Genomic DNA, 18663 nt, shown 5'->3' on the forward strand with positions numbered 1-18663 from the left:
TCAATTCTTAGCACAGAAGCGACAAATTATGGCAGCCCTAGCAGCGGCAACCTCGGAAGAAGATATTCAAAGCTCTCTACAAGCAATACAAACAGTACCTCTTGGAGAAGACGAAGAGGTACAGTCCAGCTCAGCCCACTATTATCAAGATTTTCAAGATCCATTTGAAATGTAGTAAGAACTATATGAAATCCATGTAAAAGCCCAATCATAAAAGAAAGATGATCTCTGTAAAAAAAAAAGTATAAAAGTAAAAAGTAAAAGTAAAACAGTAAATGTCGGCAAACAGTAAAAGCAAACAGTCGGCAAAACAGTAAATGTCGGCAAATAGTAAAAGCAAACAGTACTGTCGGCAAATAGTACCCAAACAGTGATCACTTGGGGTCTATAAATACCAAAGGTCTCCTTCATTCATGATCATCACATACTTGAAAGCTCAAGGATTCTCTCTACTCTTAAATCTTCTTACTTCATATATTCTCTCAATATTTGTAATCATTATCAAGTTTGTATCAACTTTGCAAGCAATAATAGTACAAGTTCATCTCTGTAAGCTTACTATCTTATGCTTTCTTTTCTTATAATTTCTTTATTCTCTTAGTTATTATTTCTATTCTTATAACATGAAAGAGTTTCAAAAAAGGCTAAATTCTTTAAAGCTTGTTAGAAGAAGAATGAAAACAAGAGTCATGGCAATAAGAGGGAAAATAAGAGAATTAATAAATGAATCTTCAGAATTAAACGTAGAAATAAAGAAGATAAACAAGAGAATTATTAAAACTATAAAGTTACTACAACAAACCAAAACCATAAAATCGATAAAAACCCTTAGAGAAAATATTAAGAATAAACGTATTCATCATGTTAGAAGGATACATTATTTTCATGTTCAAAGTATGATACGTCTACATGCTATACAATCACAAATACAAGTAATAAATATCCAAACAATACAACCTGACCCTCAGCCTTTACAAGATCCTTCTTTACCAATACAAGATCAACCAATACAAGATCAACCCCTACAAGCTCAATATATATATATATATATATATATATATATATATATATATATATATATATATATATTATGTATGAGCTTAGAACTGTCGTAATCTCTGATTAACCTTTGCTTTACGACGTGAGGTAAAGTTTAGGCTAATTAGGGTGTTACAAAGGTTTTGGGAGGAAGGAAAATTAATTTAATGGGGGAGGGGTCACGTGAAAATCATGCGATTTGCTAACCCCTTCCTTCTTCTTAGGGGTGAGCACGGGTCGGTTTGGTCCGGGTTTATGGTAAAATTAGAACCGAACCGATCAAAATATAATTGGTTCGGTTTAGTTCGGATTTACATTTTCTTGTACATGTACCCGAACCAAACCAAACCGATTAAGAACGGATTGGTTCAGTTCGGGTAATTGGGTACCCGATGACTTTGAAAATCATAAAAAAAACCAAATTTTTATCTTAAAAATTCAACAGGTACAATAAACATGTAACATCAATAGAAATAATCCAAACATATTAAACACCAAATACATTAAAAACTAAACTCATTAAAATCCAAACATATTAATAATGAATAATCATTGTCTAATGGAAAAGTCATATATATATTTTTATTTTTTATTTAATTAATATATGATCGGATTCGCGAGTTGGTTCGGGTTTCGCACTCCCAAAATCGATACCCGAACCAATCACTAACATAAGCCATCGATTTGGTTCGGGTTGGACCCGATTACCCGTTAGTTTCAGAACCAATTTAATTGGTTTGGTTCGGGCTCGGACGGGTAATCGGATACCCGCTACCCGTGCTCACCCCTACTTCTTTTTTTTTCTCTCCCTCTTTTGGATATTACAATTGTTGTTGTTGTTTAGATAAAGGGGTAGTTGGTGTTGTGATGAGAGAGAGAGAGAGAGAGAGAGAGAGAGAGAGAGAGAGAGAGAGAGAGAGAGAGAGAGAGAGAGAGAGAGAGAGAGAGAGAGAGAGAGAGAGAGAGAGAGAGAGAGAGAGAGAGAGAGAGAGAGAGAGAGAGAGAGGGTGGTGGGAGAGGAATTTTTTATTCCCAAGTCTTTTTAAGTTCAACAAAGTTAGTTTAATACAACAAAAATCAATTATGACTAGCATTATTTTAAGTATTATTGTTTAAATTGAGTGGACTTTGTTTATAAAAAGACTTGGATGTATAGTTACTTTTTTTTATTTTTGTTTAAGGATAAAATCGTCTAAGAATTATTATTTTTTTGTGAAAAGAATAATTTTAAAACGATTTCTAACGTAGAGAATGAAATTAATAAGAAAAAAAGGTTAAGGACAATTTTGATTTTGACCTAAGACTTTAGGGATGAAAAAGTACTTAACCCTAAAATAAATGTTGTTTGGATTACAATACCTAAAATTATTTTTAGATAAAAAAAATACTTAAAAGAGACATGAATTAAATATCTTTTTTCTATTATCCTATCATTTTATTTTAGATATTTAAATAAATATTATTAATATTTTACATATATTCTCAATACTCTTATTCTTAATACTATTTTGAACTTCAACTTATTACTTATGGTTAATTTTTTATTTAATTTGTCTTTTATAATAGGATTAATAATTTATATTATAAAAAATTACAATGATAAACAATGCACAAAAATTACAATGACAAATTTTCCAAAATAAAAAAAGAAAAGATTCCATAATTTTTTTAATATTCTCAGTGTGCTTTTATTTAGTATTATTTTAGACTATAAATTTTCATTACTTATGACTCTATTGTTAGTTATAGTTAATTTTTTGTTTACTTTATCCTTTTTGACGGAATCAATAATTCATATTATAACAAAATTATAATAATAAGCATAATATATAAAAATTACAATTACAAATTTTATATATTTTCAAGCAAAATATAAAAAAATTTCATAAAGTACAATAAAAAATAAAAGAAAAGAACTCATATAAACATGAAACAATAATAATTTTATAAAAAAAATACAATTATATATATGAAATATCTGAGTATTAAAGAGATTACAACATAAAAAAAATAACATATATTATACGAAAATAAAGGACAAATGTGAAGGTAAATTATTTTTTGTGCTCTTTTTTAGAAAAAGAATATATAAAGGACAAAATTAGTAGAAGAAGAAATAATTTTTTTTAACTAATTGTCTAACAATAATAAAATAAGGTGCATTCTATGGTGTAGAAATGAAATTGTTTCTACATGTGTAGAAGGATATGTGTCAATATATTAGTAGTTCATATTGATGGTTCTTTGATAGGGAAGAATTAATTAGACTACACAATTGTTGATTCATTGGACCCACAAAAAGAAAGAGAGTGTGTGACATTGTATTTGTGCCATAGAGACAACCTATTAGATTTTTTTATTTTTAATAAATTGAATAAATATTTTATTTATTAAAATAAATAATTTAAAAAATTATTACCATGTAGACGAGATACATGTATTTATAAATATAAAAATATATTTTATAAAAATAATAAAAAATATTAATAATTTAAATTAGACCAAATTTTTAAAAATAGAACATTTCAATTAATATAGAAGGTGGACGATCTTAACCGTACTACTTCCATCTACTGACGTTTTTCATTAGAATTTACACTAAATCAATTCAAATAATAACAAGGCTGGATTCGAACCCCCAACACTTGTTTAAGAAAACTAGTGAGCTAACCACTAGACCAAGTTCATTAATTAGTTAGTTAAAACCGCCTATTTCTTCTGTTATTTTGAAACTGTTCATCTTTTCTATTATTTGAAACTGCTTATCTTTCTTATTATTTGAAATATTCTATTTTTAAGAGTTTGATTTAATTTAAATTATTAATATTTTTTATTATTTTCAAAAATTATATTTTTATATTTATAAATACACATATCTCGTTTACACTATAAACGAGATAATTTTTTATATATCTCGTTTACAGTAAGGAGATATATGAAAATTGAAAAAATACACATATCTCGATACGAGTAAAATTATCTCGTTTATAGTATAAACAAGATAAGAGATGCTGATGTATTTTTCTAATAATTTTTAAAATTATTTATTTCAGAAAATAAAATATTTATTTAATTTATTAAAATAAAAAATTCTCACATATTATTTGATTTATTGTTAATAAATATGTGTCACTAATCAAATTAGAATTAATAAGTCCATTAGATGAAAAAAATTTTGAAAAAAAAATAATATTTTTTTAATATTAATCAAAATATTTTTTATAGAATTTAAAAAAGAAAAAGATCTGGAGACTAACTTACTTTCACTCTTAAAATTATTACTATTAAAAACGAAAGAATGTATAATTTAAGTAATAAGTAATTACTATTCATTTACCGTGGTTAACAAATTTAATTTGTTTTTATAATTTATATGTCCTAAATATATTACTAATTATTTTTATATTTATAATATTTTACATGTTTTAATTTATAAATTGAATTGATAATTTACTATTATTAAAGGTATCCCATTTTTTTAGAAGAAAATATTTAACTTTGAACAAAAGACTAAATTAGAACGATATAAAATATTTTAGATAAAAATAAAATATTTCAAATATTAAGGATAAAATTAGAACTTAGTTCAAATATTATGGACCAAAATAATATTTTTTCAATTGTAAATTGTTATTTATTTTCAAATATTTAATAATAAGGTAAAATATACTTTTGTCTTTGATGTCTGTAATTTGTTTTAAACTATCTCTAATTTTTTATTTTATTTAATTTTATCTTTAACGTTTTCGATTGTAATATTTTATTTTTGTCTAAAATATTTTATATCGTTCTAATTTAGTCTTTTGTTCAAAGTTAAATATTTTCTTCTAAAAAAATGGAATACCTTTAATAATAGTAAATTATCAATTCAATTTATAAATTAAAACATGTAAAATATTAAAAATATAAAAATAATTAGTAATATATTTAGGACATATAAATTATAAAAACAAATTAAATTTGTTAACCACAGTAAATGAATAGTAATTACCTATTACTTAAATTATACATTCTTTTGTTTTTAATAGTAATAATTTTAAGAGTGAAAGTAAGTTAGTCTCCAGATCTTTTTCTTTTTTAAATTCTATAAAAAATATTTTGGTTAATATTAAAAAAATATTATTTTTTTTTCAAAATTTTTTTCATCTAATGGACTTAATTCTAATTTGATTAGTGATACACATATTTATTAACAATAAATCAAATAATATGTGGGAATTTTTTATTTTAATAAATTAAATAAATATTTTATTTTCTGAAATAAATAATTTTAAAAATTATTAGGAAATACATCAGCATCTCTTATCTTGTTTATACTGTAAACGAGATAATTTTACCCGTATCGAGATATGTGTATTTTTTTCAATTTTCATATATCTCCTTACTGTAAACGAGATACATAAAAAATTATCTCGTTTATAGTGTAAACGAGATATGTGTATTTATAAATATAAAAATATAATTTTTGAAAATAATAAAAAATATTAATAATTTAAATTAAATCAAACTCTTAAAAATAGAATATTTCAAATAATAAGAAAGATAAGTAGTTTCAAATAATAGAAAAGATGAGCAGTTTCAAAATAACAGAAGAAATAGTCGGTTTTAACTAACTAATTAATGAACTTGGTCTAGTGGTTAGCTCACTAATTTGCTTAAGCAAGTGGGGGTTCGAATCCCGCCTTGTTATTATTTGAATTGATTTAGTGTAAATTCTAATAAAAAACGTCAGTGGATGGAAGTAGTACGGTTAAGATCGTCCACCTTCTATATTAATTGAAATGTTCTATTTTTAAGAATTTGGTCTAATTTAAATTATTAATATTTTTTATTATTTTTATAAAATATATTTTTATATTTATAAATACATATATCTCGTCTACATGGTAATAATTTTTTAAATTATTTATTTTAATAAATAAAATATTTATTCAATTTATTAAAATAAAAAAATCTAATAAATTGTCTCTATGGCACAAATACAATGTCATACACTCTCTTTTTTTTGTGGGTCTAATGAATCAACAATTGTGTAGTCTAATTAATTCTTCCCTATCCAAGAGCCATCAACATGAACTACTAATGTATTGACACATATCCTTCTACACATGTAGAAACAATTTCATTTCTACACCATAGAATGCACCATAAAATAAATGCTGAAGATAAAACTTCAAGCTTCACATAGACGTGGTTTTAAGATGTGCATTTAGAGAGGGAAAAAATAACCAATACAAAAAGGAAATGTTTCAAAAAACGTTAAACACCCTAAATCAAACTCAGCCTTAAACGAGAAAGACGCAATACAGCCTATAAATTATGCATGTCACTTCACTTCCATTTGCATTTTCCTACCAGTGCTTCGCTGCACATTATATTCCAACTTTATTCTACTCTTCACTCGGGTTTTCTTTTTTGCTAGTGACAATCTTTATTCTTTGGAATTCATCTACCATTATTTACTTTCTTTCAGTCCACCTTCTATGTGTTAATATTATAACGCCACAAATAAATTGACATGGATTAGTGCTTATATGAGTTAAAATCACACATTTCAGTAATTAAATCTGATATTTACAGTTCTAATTATGTAATATACTCAATTTAGGTGCTAAATGCATTCCAATTTTAAAATAATTGAAATTGAAAACAAAATCAAAATTATTATAAATATTACAGTTTTAATTCTAAAATTCAAATGAAACCATATATCCCTTTTCCCAAGGCACTTGGTGCAATGTCACCCAGGAGGAAAATCCATTATGCAATACACATCTCATCATCTCAATAATGATGACAGGGAAACCTCATCACAATGCATAATGTATAACCCCATCAATACATACTTTGATTTATAATGTTGAAGACTACACCCTTGTAAAAGCATGTATGTCCATATATCATTTAACATATGCCTTTATTACAACAAAGAATGCACCACCGCCTTTTTATCAGGTACTTCACTGAAATTACACAAAAAATAACTTTTAGCAACATTTATGTTATGACAATATTATTACAACCACGACGAGAAACTAAGAACCAAAATTAAACAAAGGGTTTGGGTGAGAAACCCCAATCCCAATCTTGATATTGAAGAAAAGAGAAGACAGGTTGCACGAAAATAACACTGAAAATGAAAATTCTACACCCTTAAATTCTCCTAAATACAACCTTTCTGAAGCTACTATGCAATATACACATACCAGTCCCAGGAAATTATCAAACCCAACAGTAAAAGCTGTAAAACATTTAATATGACAAGTAGAAACACAATGCAATTTTCCCAAGCTACATGTGACTCACCATAGGCCTGCTCTTAACCATAATTTGGGAATCAAATAATATTAGAATAGCAATCATGTGAAGGCCTAGAATCCCAACAGGTTGTATGATAACTGATTCACTGCTTTGAACCAAGACATACATGAACTTTCAAGAAAATTCAGTCATTCAGTGCAATTACTATTGCAACTTCTACATAGCCAACAGTCAGATCGAGTCTTGTTTCGGTTTAAAACAAACTTTTCATGCAACAGAACTCTCTCATTAATCTGCAGCAAGCTTGAATACCTGAATTTTTTACCCTCTTTTTTTCTCTATTTTTTTATTATCAACAAGATATGTATCAGATTATATAATGGAATTAAGACTCCATTAAGCTTGTAACTTCTTTGGTTACTTTGGACTACTAAAACCTACTATTCTATTTTGTTAAAACACAACTAAGCTTTGCCCACTGGAAGAGGTCAGCTATATTTATCAAATGATGCCACAATACCCTATCATGTACCGCATTACATGATTAAATCCTAGATGTGTTTTGATAATTTTCCTTATGATTTTCGTAGATCTATCTCCCACTAGCTATTGGATTACGCTTCTATCTAAGCCGCTCTCCTTAATGAGGCTTCTATAAACCTTTTCTAGAAATGTCCAAATCATCTAGTGAGTGACTACTATCTTTTTCATGGAAGGAATGCATTCATACCATCCTGTCTTGTTATTTGTGTCCCCTTGTCTGACACAATATCCTCATTTCTGCAATATTTAGCATAGCAGAAGAACCTAGCATTCATGTATTGCAATCAACTTAGCAGGCTACCAATGCAGCCATGATACTTTCTCAATCCGTAAATAATACCAATATTGATATAGTGTTAAGTATCTAAGGAGAGTGAAAAACCACACTCAATAATACCAATATTGATATAGTGTTAAGTATCTAAGGAAAGTGAAAAACCACACTCAAAAGCTAGTTAAGGGAGAACCACTCTCCTTAAATACAACATCCACCCCATAATACCGAAGTTCCTAAAAATACACTGCCCTTGGAGAGCCGACATCCACAGCGGCTTCACGCTATTGGCTATCAGCATTCGGTATTTATCTTAATCCAAGCCTATAGGTAGCCCTTTTCAGGGTTCTAATACCATTGTTAAGCATCTAAGGAAAGTAGAAAACCACACCTTAAAAGCTAGTTGTCAAGAGGAAGTACCACACTCCTTAAATACAACCTCAAGCATCTCATGCTATCCAATGTTGGGACTTTGGGCACCCCATAATACCCAAGTTCCTAACACATAGTGTATGATGAAAATGGCAACAGAACCACAACACACTAAAAAGAAACAAGTTTTCAGGGATTTATCTATTCTTGGAGTGTTTGCTTGTGGTAAGGGCATCAAAGAGAAAAAATGTGCATAATACCTGATATTATCAGAATATAAGCAAGAATCATACTTAGCTGCATATACTTTAGCCACCAAACAAACATCATGATAAATCTAAAATAAAGTTCAAGCACTCAACACGATTTCTAATCAGGAAAACTCGGGTTAACCACAGTACCTACCATAGAACAAAAGTTGTTCGACTTGCAACACTAAAAAACCTTTGACATTGAAGCATGCCATTTTTATGCAAGTATCCTGCAGACATAATAGAGCAGAAGCAGAGGCAATTAAAACAACAAAAGGAGAATAATATATATACCTGACAACATTTCTATCCACACTGCTAAGTGTTCATAACATTTGAGCAAGGTATTTGAGAGTCATCAAGGAGTTTGGAAAATAAAAAATGAAAGAACAATGAAAGGAAGTGATATGTCTGCAAGTGTGTCTTCTGTTTGAGGTAGAAATTATAACAAGATTACTACAGAACATCTTTAGATTACATTGTGAAATCAATTAGTCGTCTAATTGAGAAAACAATGAGCAACAGTTTCTTTATTCCATTATATTTACAGATGTGTTTACTGTTTACTTGTTTAAATTGGGCTATTACCATAGTGAACTTAAGCATGTACTACTACTAGTACAGTACCACATGATTAAATGTGTTTTAAGACATTTATATCACAATTATTACACACCACTTCAATATCTCTCTGTAATTTATAATCCCTCCTCTTATAGTCCCTCTCTTCTCCTCCCCTGATCCTAAACCATCATATTTTATATTGAAACCCAATCATAGATTTTCGCTTCTAGTATTATGTCATTGTATTTTAGCTCTCATGTTTGGTTGAAAATATTATAAGAAAATAAATAACATTGGAAAAGAAAATGGAAACTGGCATTGTGCTTTTTGTGGAGCAAGGGGTGGCTGATATTTGAGTTATCAAGCAACCTAGGGTCATTGTCAATGACAAATGATAACCAGAATGGTAGGGTAGGGATTTCACTACCAGAATAGTCATCAGCACAAAGGCAGAATAATTGTAGTAAGAGATAATAATGCCAGATGATTGCCAGAGGAATGAGATGTCACCACTGGAATTACTGATTGTATGAAGATATGTTACCAGCAGTATGATTGTACGATGCATAATTACTTATTGGGGGTGAGAGATCTAGCTTTATCATTTGCACTCTCATCATTTGAAAATAATACAATATACATAAGAGTTTCATCAAAGATGAAATCCTAAAAGAGCATACTAGAAAATTGGAAAGCATTTGCTGGAATTCTGGAAAGAGAATCATGGAAAAGCAATAGCACAAAGATGCAATGAAGAATTATTATGGAGATAAAGACACAATCATAATAATTTAATGATGATGGGTTCTTTTGGAGTTTGGTAGCAGGTGTTAACTGGACAACTACCATAGTCAAAGGTATTAACCTCATTGTAAGCCTTCTAGTACCAAGAAAATTATATTTCAAGGAAATAAACTGATGGGCATTCGCCTATTACAAATGTTAAAATTAGTAGAGATAGGAAAGAATAGGAGATAAGCAGGACAGTAAAATGGGATTAACATTGAAGCATGTGTGCAGTTTTGGGGTGGCTTCCATATGTTGGTAGTTTCTCATAGTAATGAATAAAATGCATGTGGGTGTTGTTATTTAAAGTGAGGAGTTGAATATCTTGTAATGAAGGAAGTTTGGGAGGGAGCAGGTCTCAATAAGAGCTTATTGTAGTATGGTGTTTCTACTTTTTCTTCAAATAACAAAAATCATCCTCCTCAGAACTAGAATCTATCATAAAGAAAGGAAACAAGTTGAGACCTTATTCCCTTAAATAACATGACTAAACTAGGAATATAAACTTTATCGAAATATTCGCCACAATGAACCAAAGACACTAACAAAAATTAGTATGGATCCACATACAAAAGTTTTAAGCAAAAGGAATCAGAAGTTAGTAACTTACCCTAAAACATATGAGCACCACCTTCATTGTAAATGCATGCTAGCTAGGAAATCTGACAGCCTGATATCATCATGTATTTAGTTAGTAAATGAACAAAAACATAACAGAAAGGAATCTAAAGTCAGAAAGAAGAAGGCCATAAACTATAGAACAATAAAGGAGCACAAAAGCAACCTGATATCTTTGGCAATCACTGTATCGCCATCTGCAGCTCCAAGATGTCGCAGAACTACCTCCTCAAGCCGACCATCTCTATATGCATGCTGTAATTGAGACATAAAACACAATTAGGCTGCTGCCAATTTTTAAAAGATGCCTTTTACTCACCAATCAAGCATCAATTTTAACATGGTTGTAAAAGCAGTACCTTTTCAACTATTTTGAGTTCAAAAAATTTGCATTCATGTACCAATTTCATGTAATAATGTCCAAAGATCAAATAATGTTTCAAATATACTGTAGACTGAAATGAGAGTTCTTTTTTGTTTTTGAGAAACTAAAACGAGCCTAGTAGTTCACTCAAAATAAGAGTGTATTTATATTCATGTATCACCTTGTAGAAACAACTGGTTCCAAAAGGACAGTTCCCATCGCCAAAGTCAAAATGTTTGCAATCTATGGACCTGCAAATCACAACCAAAAACATAGAAATATTAGAAAAACTATGGTTCTCCACTCAGCTTACTTTTGTTTTTCATTTTTTTTTTAATTGTTTGATAGTGAAGATATAGAGGTAAGTATTACGGCCATCTTCAGCAGGCTCTATGCATGAATTCCAAGTCATGATTATATCATGTTACAATTGAAATAGAAAAGAAAAACAAGATATAAGAAACTTTGGCAAGTGATTAGGAAATTACTTGAGCTTTGCCTTGTAGCTGTCAACGATTTCCATTTTTTCTTCATGTGTAGAATACCAAATGACACTTGGAATGACAAAGTAAGATAGCTTGCGACAGATAGGACATGCCCTCAATGTACTATTGACATCCATCCCCAATGTTGGGTTGCTACTACGCCAATTTCTAATACATGATATGCAGAACGGATGGTCACATTCAGATAACAGCCCAAACTTTCGTTCTGCTGCAGTAGGCTTTGAAAGAACACGCTCAAGGCACACACTGCATTCAATTTCTTGACTACGTTTCAATGCCTCAAGATGCTTTTGCTTATTTTCACAACTCTTCATATGTTCTGCTCTTTCCTCAGGTCGAAAAGGATGCAAGCAGTTTTTTCCACAAGTACTACACAAATCTCCATGGATATGAGGACAAGTTTCCCCTCGTGGACAGTTGCCAGCCGCAGCAAATGAACAGATTGGAATCTCAGCAGGTGAAGTAATTCTAGATTGACGAACATCATCGTCCCCTACAAATTCATGATACTGCTGCTGTTCTTGATTCCAAGCAGGTATGCTGGGAATAAGGGAAGGACTTCTGGAAGGAGAAAACTCAGGAGCTGCAGCAATACCATTTGATGTAATTCCAATATTACCAAATACAACATCATCTGAAACCAGGGGCCGTTGTTCAGTTATTGAGGAAGAAGCCGTCGAGGATTGTGGTCGAGAAACTTTGACATGATCATATCTGCAACGACTACCATAAGCACAGACTCCTTTCTGATAAAATGTGCATATCTGTCACAATAAGAAAACAAGCACAAATGATCAGACAAAAATAAATCAACCACCATGAACTGGAGGATCATTGTATCACAAAAGGAGAGCTTGTATCACCAAATTCGGAGGATCATTCCAGTCATGAGAATATTCACAATGCTCCCCTTTCAGACATGCTCCATGAGCAAAGAATTTACAAAGAACCCTAGAGGATTTCAAAAGATAGGAAGTTACAGAAATTATAAGAGTCACCAAGTTGCATAGGCATAAAAAAGACAGCAAATTAACAAGAAACAGAGCCCGTACATACCAAGGTAACGAAAATCATCATGATCACTAATCACACCTTGATTGAAACAAACACAAAGCTAAACTAACACCTCCGAACAAATTTACTTTTATTGATTCTCTACTGAATGACAGGCTAAAAAATCATAACTTGTTTAGTCCCCACTTAATGAATTGAATCCAACAAAAGTCAAAATAAAAAAACTCCATGATTGTACCTTGTACTCTTGTTTCCTTAATTCTGATGATTGGGAAGACAAAATATAAGAGGGAGAGACAGAAAATGGTACAAAATTTTCTGTCTCAGGTACAGAAAAATTTTATATTTTTGTCGCAACAACCAAAAGAGTTTATGTATCTATTATGAACTGACCCCATATAAACAAAACTTTTACCCATCAAGAAAAATAGATTATAACAACAATCATTCAATCAATAACAATAACCAAAGCAAAACAATCGAATCAACGAACTTCAGATGAAAATTCATAATCAATTGACCATATAGAGACAGTGATAATCGATATCCCACCTCCTAGACATGGCGGAGACAGAAAAATAAAAAAATAAATATATGTTTGAAAATTGAGCGAAACGTGATGTTGAGGAACAAAACCCTAAACCTCGAAGGTGATTACTACGGATTGAGAAAAGAGGTGGAAAGAAGAATAAGGGGCGGGGCAAAAAGTAAGGAGGGAAAGCACGTGGGGTTTTGCAGCCACTCAAAAAATGAATTAATTGATTAATTAAAGGGGTGGTGTTGTGTTGGATGGGTGGTGGGAACAATAAAGATATAGGAATAGAAATATGAGCAGAGATTGGAGGCTTGAAGCTAGGATTTGGATGGATGGTAAATACTGCATAGATAGAAAGAGAGACTATGTTTTGTTTTAGCTTCGAAATGGTACCAGCAACCTACCAAGGTCATGTTCTTTCTTTATTTCCTATCTTGTGTTTGTAAGTATGTCAGTTTGATTTGTCATATGATCACGTGGCCTTACGTGGTAGGTTGCTCGAAGTAATCATGTTGAAGGATTTCAGGTGTAAGTACCTTTTGATTAAAAATGACAAAAACATTTTTTGTTTTGAGAAATAAACTAGTTTATCGCACAAAAAAGTTGTTAATATTGTAAAATAAATAAATAAAAAAGAGAAAATAATTATAAAATAAAGAGGTATAAATAAAAAAATTTAGTGTTAATATTCACTAATGTTATTATCTCAATATAATATAGATGATTCATATATATATTATATGATTATATAGGGCAACATAGAGAGAGAGACGAGTGTTTTGTTGTTGTTGCTATGTGTTATTAACTGAGATTTAACCTCCTATTTATATACGTATAAAAGGTTACATTTTCAAATTTTATTAAATTTATTATATCTTGAGAATATGGAATCACCAATCATAAATGAGCATTCAAATAACTATTCTTATCACAACACTTCCTTTGGATGTCTATTTAGGATTATGTCTCATTAAAATCTTACTAAAGAAAAATTCAATGGAAAAAAAACTTTAGTGGAGAAAAAAGAATACAATATCCTTTGTGATAAGACTGTCTCATTAAAAATCTTGTCAAGAAAAATTCCAATGGAAAAAAACCTGACCAAGGAAAAAAGAGTATAGTCTCCCCTCTTGACGACATTATTTAATATCTCGAAATCGGCACATCCTAATTTGATGTACCAATTTTCTAAAGGAGGATTTTGGAAGTGACTTTGTAAATGAATCTGTCAGATTATCGCTTGAGCGGATCTGTTGGACATCAATTGTTCCTTGATTTTGAAGATCATGAGTGAAGAAGAATTTCGGAGAAATATACTTTGTTCTATCACCTTTGATGTATCCACCCTTAAGTTGAGTAATGCATGTTGTATTATTTTCAAATCGAATAGTTGGAGCTATTTTTCTATCAGTCAGTCCACAAGATGATAGAATATATTGGATTAAACTCCTTAGCCAAAAGCACTCTCGACTTGCTTCATGTATCGCTAGTATTTCAACATGATTAGAGGATGTCACTGCTATCGTCTGTTTCGTGGACCTCCATGATATAACTGTATCACCATATATGAATAGGTATCCTGTTTGAGATCTTCTTTTGTGTGGATCAGATAAGTATCCTGCATCGGCATAGCCAACTAATTGTGACTTGGATTCATATGGATAAAATAAACACATATCAACTGTTCCATGAAGATATAAAAAAACTTGTTTAATTTCATTCCAATATCTTCTGGTTGGAGAGGAACTAGACATTGCTAGTAAATTCACAATAAATAATATATCAGGTCGAGTATTATTAGCAAGATATATTAGTGCTCCAACTGTATTGAAATATGGTGCTTCAAGATCAAGGATATCTTCATTTTCTTCTTTAGGACGGAATTGATCATTTTTCACATCCAAAGACCTTACAATCATTGGGATACTTAATGGATGTGACTTATCCATATAAAATCTCTTAAAGATCTTTTCTATGTATGTTGTTTGATGAATAAAAATCCCATTTTTTGTATGCTTGATCTGTAGGCTGAGACAAAATTTAGTCTTTCCAAAATCTTTTATCTCAAACTCTTTTTTTAGAGATTTTATAATTGTTGGAATCTCTTCAAGGATTCCAATAATATTTAAATCATCAACGTATACAGCAATTATAATGAATCCAGATGCAGATTTCTTTATGAAAACACATGGGCAGATATCATCATTCTTGAATTCATTTTTTGCCAAATACTCAGCAAGACAATTATACCACATTCGTCCAGATTGCTTTAGACCATATAAAGATATTTGCAATTTGACTGAGTACAACCCCTGCAAATATTCATTGGATGGTTTAAATATCTTTAGTTCTTCAAATATTTTCAAATAGATATCAAGATCTAATGATTCGTATAAATAAGCTGTCACTACATCCATTAGATGCATATGATGTAGCTTATGGTATGCGGATAAACTGACCAAATAACGCAATGTTATTACATCTACTACGGGAGAATATGTTTCTTCGTAATCTATATTGGGCCTTTGTGAAAAACCTTGTGCCACAAGTCGAGCTTTGTAGCGTATAACTTCATTTTTCTCATTACATTTTCTCACAAATACTCATCTGTATCCAACAGGTTTTACATCTTCTGGTGTACGGACTACAGGTCCAAAGACTTCACGCTTTGCAAGTGAGTCTAACTCAGCCTTCATGGCTTCTTTCCATTTCGGCCAATCATTCCTTTGTCGACATTCTTCGGCTATTCTTGGTTCAAGATCCTTACTTTCATGCATAATGTGTAATGCCACATTATATGCAAATATTTCATTGATAATTATTTTATTTCGGTTCCATTTTTCTCCTTAAAGCCATAATTTATTGAAATCACGTTATTTTCATAATTTTCAGAATTTTCAGGTACCTAAACGTCTTCTGGTGTCAAAATTATATCAGAATTTTAGACAACTGTAGGTGTCTTTACTATGTCTTTATATTTTTCAATAGGAATAGTATTTACCTCTTTTTTTGGAGGATTTTTGTCTTTAAAACCAACAAATCCACCACGCTTCTGATATGTTCGACTGGGACACCAATTCAAATTGGAGCATTTTTAGCTGGTATGTAGGATTTGGTTATCCTTTTCGTATCAAAAAATGCATCAAGAAATTCATTTACTATTCTTTGTAAATATATAATCTTTTGAACTTCTAGTTCACATTGCCCTGATCGAGAATTTAAATGCATCAAGGATGATGTATTCCAACTAAGTTCTTTTTCAAGAAGCTTGTTCTCTTCCCCTAATGTTAGAAATTTTGCTTAATCAAAATGACAATCTGCAAATCAAGCTTTAAACATATCTCCTATTTATATCTCAAAATACCTTACTATAGAGGGAGAATTATATCCAGCATAATATTTCAATTTTCTTTGGGGTCCCATTTTTGGTTGCTGGCCAAAAGCTAATTGCAGAGGAGAGAATTGATGGTAACTTGTTGGCCTCAATCGAATAAGTGCTGCAGCATGTAAAATGACAAGCTCCCCAAGCAGAGACTTAAATCCAATATTTACTGGTGATGGCCTTAAAATTAACTTTTCCTAAAACATGCAGCACAACAAATTTCACTGGATTTAAGAATCTTCTAGTTCTTCAGTGAAAGTCCATGAAAATTTTCAATAATTCTCCGCATCATGGTTGTTCTAGGATATCTCAATCAATCATGCCAAATTATAAATTCATTTGGGCTAGTAAACTTCTGATTTACAATGGCATGTAATTCAATTGCACTAATTTTAGTATAATATAACCTAGAAAAAAGTGAGGATAACTTTTTTAATATAACTTTTTTATTTGAATCATGAGTTGTGATACATAAGTACTCATGATTTTTCTCATTCATTGTTTCAATATGACATCAATTTCGGTGATTATCTTTAAAACTCAACAAGTTTCTTAGAGATTTAGTAGACAATAGTGCATTATTTATTATGAATTTTGTTCCTCTGGGAAATAAAATTATAGCTCTTCCGAAGCCATCTATCACATTGTCTGAGCCAATAATAGTATTAACATATTCTTCTTTTGGTACAAGATGAGTAAAATATTTATTACTTTTGAGAATGGTATGCGAACTTACACTATCCGCAAGGCAAACATCTTCATTATATGTCCTTGCCATTTTCTTGAAAGACAAATAATAATAATCAAATGAGTAGCAGTACATGTGCAGTAAAATTGTATTCCTAATTATTTTTCTAAAAGGTACTGTACATAAAAATAGTTCATATACTAAAATTTTATTATTATTATTATTATTATTATTATTATTATTATTATTATTACTATTATTATTATTATTTTAGAACTTGACACATTTAGTGATTTTAAAATTTATAAACATAAATATAAATATTTTATTAAACATTATTTATATACATCATACTTGAAATTCAAATACATAGGGAATAAAACTTAACAAGAAATTTTTTATATTTTATTTATTTACATAAATACATAACAAACCTAAATATTAAAATTTTCCATCATTGATCAAATAACCAATATTTCATTCAAGATCCTTAAAGAAAATCAGATACTTCATAATGAATGGTGTAATTTTCAGCAACATCCTTTGAAACAAAATTCGTCTCCTTTCCTTTATCATCCTTTTTCAAGGATGCTTGATAAAGATCAACTAGGTGCCTTGGGGTACGATAGGTTTGCGACCAATGGCCCTTTCCACTACAATGGAAACATTTTATCCTCTGTTGATTTACTTTGCCCATTATTTCTTTCTTTATCCCACTTCTGGTAAGATCCTTTCTTGTGAACATAATTTTTCTTCCTTCCATAATTTTTTTGGTTACGAAAACCTTGCCATTTATCTCTTCTAGGATTATGATTTGCCGCATTTGCTTCAGAAAATGGTGCGGTGCCAGTTGAGCGCGCTTCATGATTTATTAAAAGTACTTCATTGTTACGTTCAACAACAAGAAAGCACGGAATTAAATCAGAATATTTTTAAAATTTTTTTTTTTTGATACTGCTGCTGTAGGAGCACATTCGAGGTATGGAAGGTTAAGAAAGTTTTCTCTAACATGTCATTATTAGTTATCTTTTTTTCTACATAATTTCATTCGTGAGGTAATTCGAAATACCCGAAACATCGATTTGGGCCTGAACGTGAGGTCCAGGTCCCTTAGAGTGGCAGCGTCCGACTTGTGATGCTGAGGTGCCACTTGTCCAAATTTCTCGTGAGGAGGTTGGGGGTGGTACCTGCAAGAAACTCTGATGCTTAAGTCAGCAAGGACTTTAAGTAGTTTTTTAGTAGGGTAGAACGTGAGTTATACCTGGGAGTGCCAGTGTATTTATAGTAGAGTTTGATGACTTCTCTGGTGGCAGTAGTTCTATCTTATCTTATGTCTTAGGAGTTTGTTGGAGCTTATCTTTTAGGTAGAGATAGAGATTTAGTTACTGGTTTCTAGAAGCAGTGACCTTGCCGTTTCAGATAAAGGGAGATGTGCTCCCTAGTTGGTGCCCGACCTCTTCAAAGAGG

General features: G+C 30.5%; 1 protein-coding gene across 2 annotated transcripts; it reads right to left on the bottom strand.

The window, feature by feature from the left end:
- Positions 1-6664: 6664 nt before the first annotated feature.
- LOC107613342 (zinc finger (CCCH-type/C3HC4-type RING finger) family protein) lies at positions 6665-13557 on the bottom strand. Of its 2 annotated transcripts, XR_001614005.3 has the most exons (8): positions 13144-13557; positions 12441-12528; positions 11560-12341; positions 11253-11322; positions 10874-10962; positions 10700-10759; positions 8894-8969; positions 6665-7001 (listed from the first exon to the last, which is right to left on the bottom strand). XR_001614005.3 is itself a non-coding variant. In XM_016315303.3 (7 exons), the coding sequence occupies exons 1-6, from the start codon at positions 13152-13154 to the stop codon at positions 10723-10725; spliced, it is 1077 nt and encodes a 358-aa protein (XP_016170789.1). In that variant the 5' UTR covers positions 13155-13521; the 3' UTR covers positions 6665-7001; positions 10700-10722. The 2 variants fall into 2 exon arrangements, 1 of the variants encoding a protein (XP_016170789.1); XM_016315303.3 differs by lacking the exon at positions 8894-8969 and having other exon boundaries at positions 13144-13521.
- Between the last annotated feature and the right edge of the window lie 5106 nt (positions 13558-18663).

This window comes from Arachis ipaensis, chromosome B8, assembly GCF_059453495.1.
Source record: "Arachis ipaensis isolate K30076 ecotype BB chromosome B8, ASM5945349v1, whole genome shotgun sequence".
Taxonomy (NCBI): domain Eukaryota; kingdom Viridiplantae; phylum Streptophyta; class Magnoliopsida; order Fabales; family Fabaceae; genus Arachis; species Arachis ipaensis.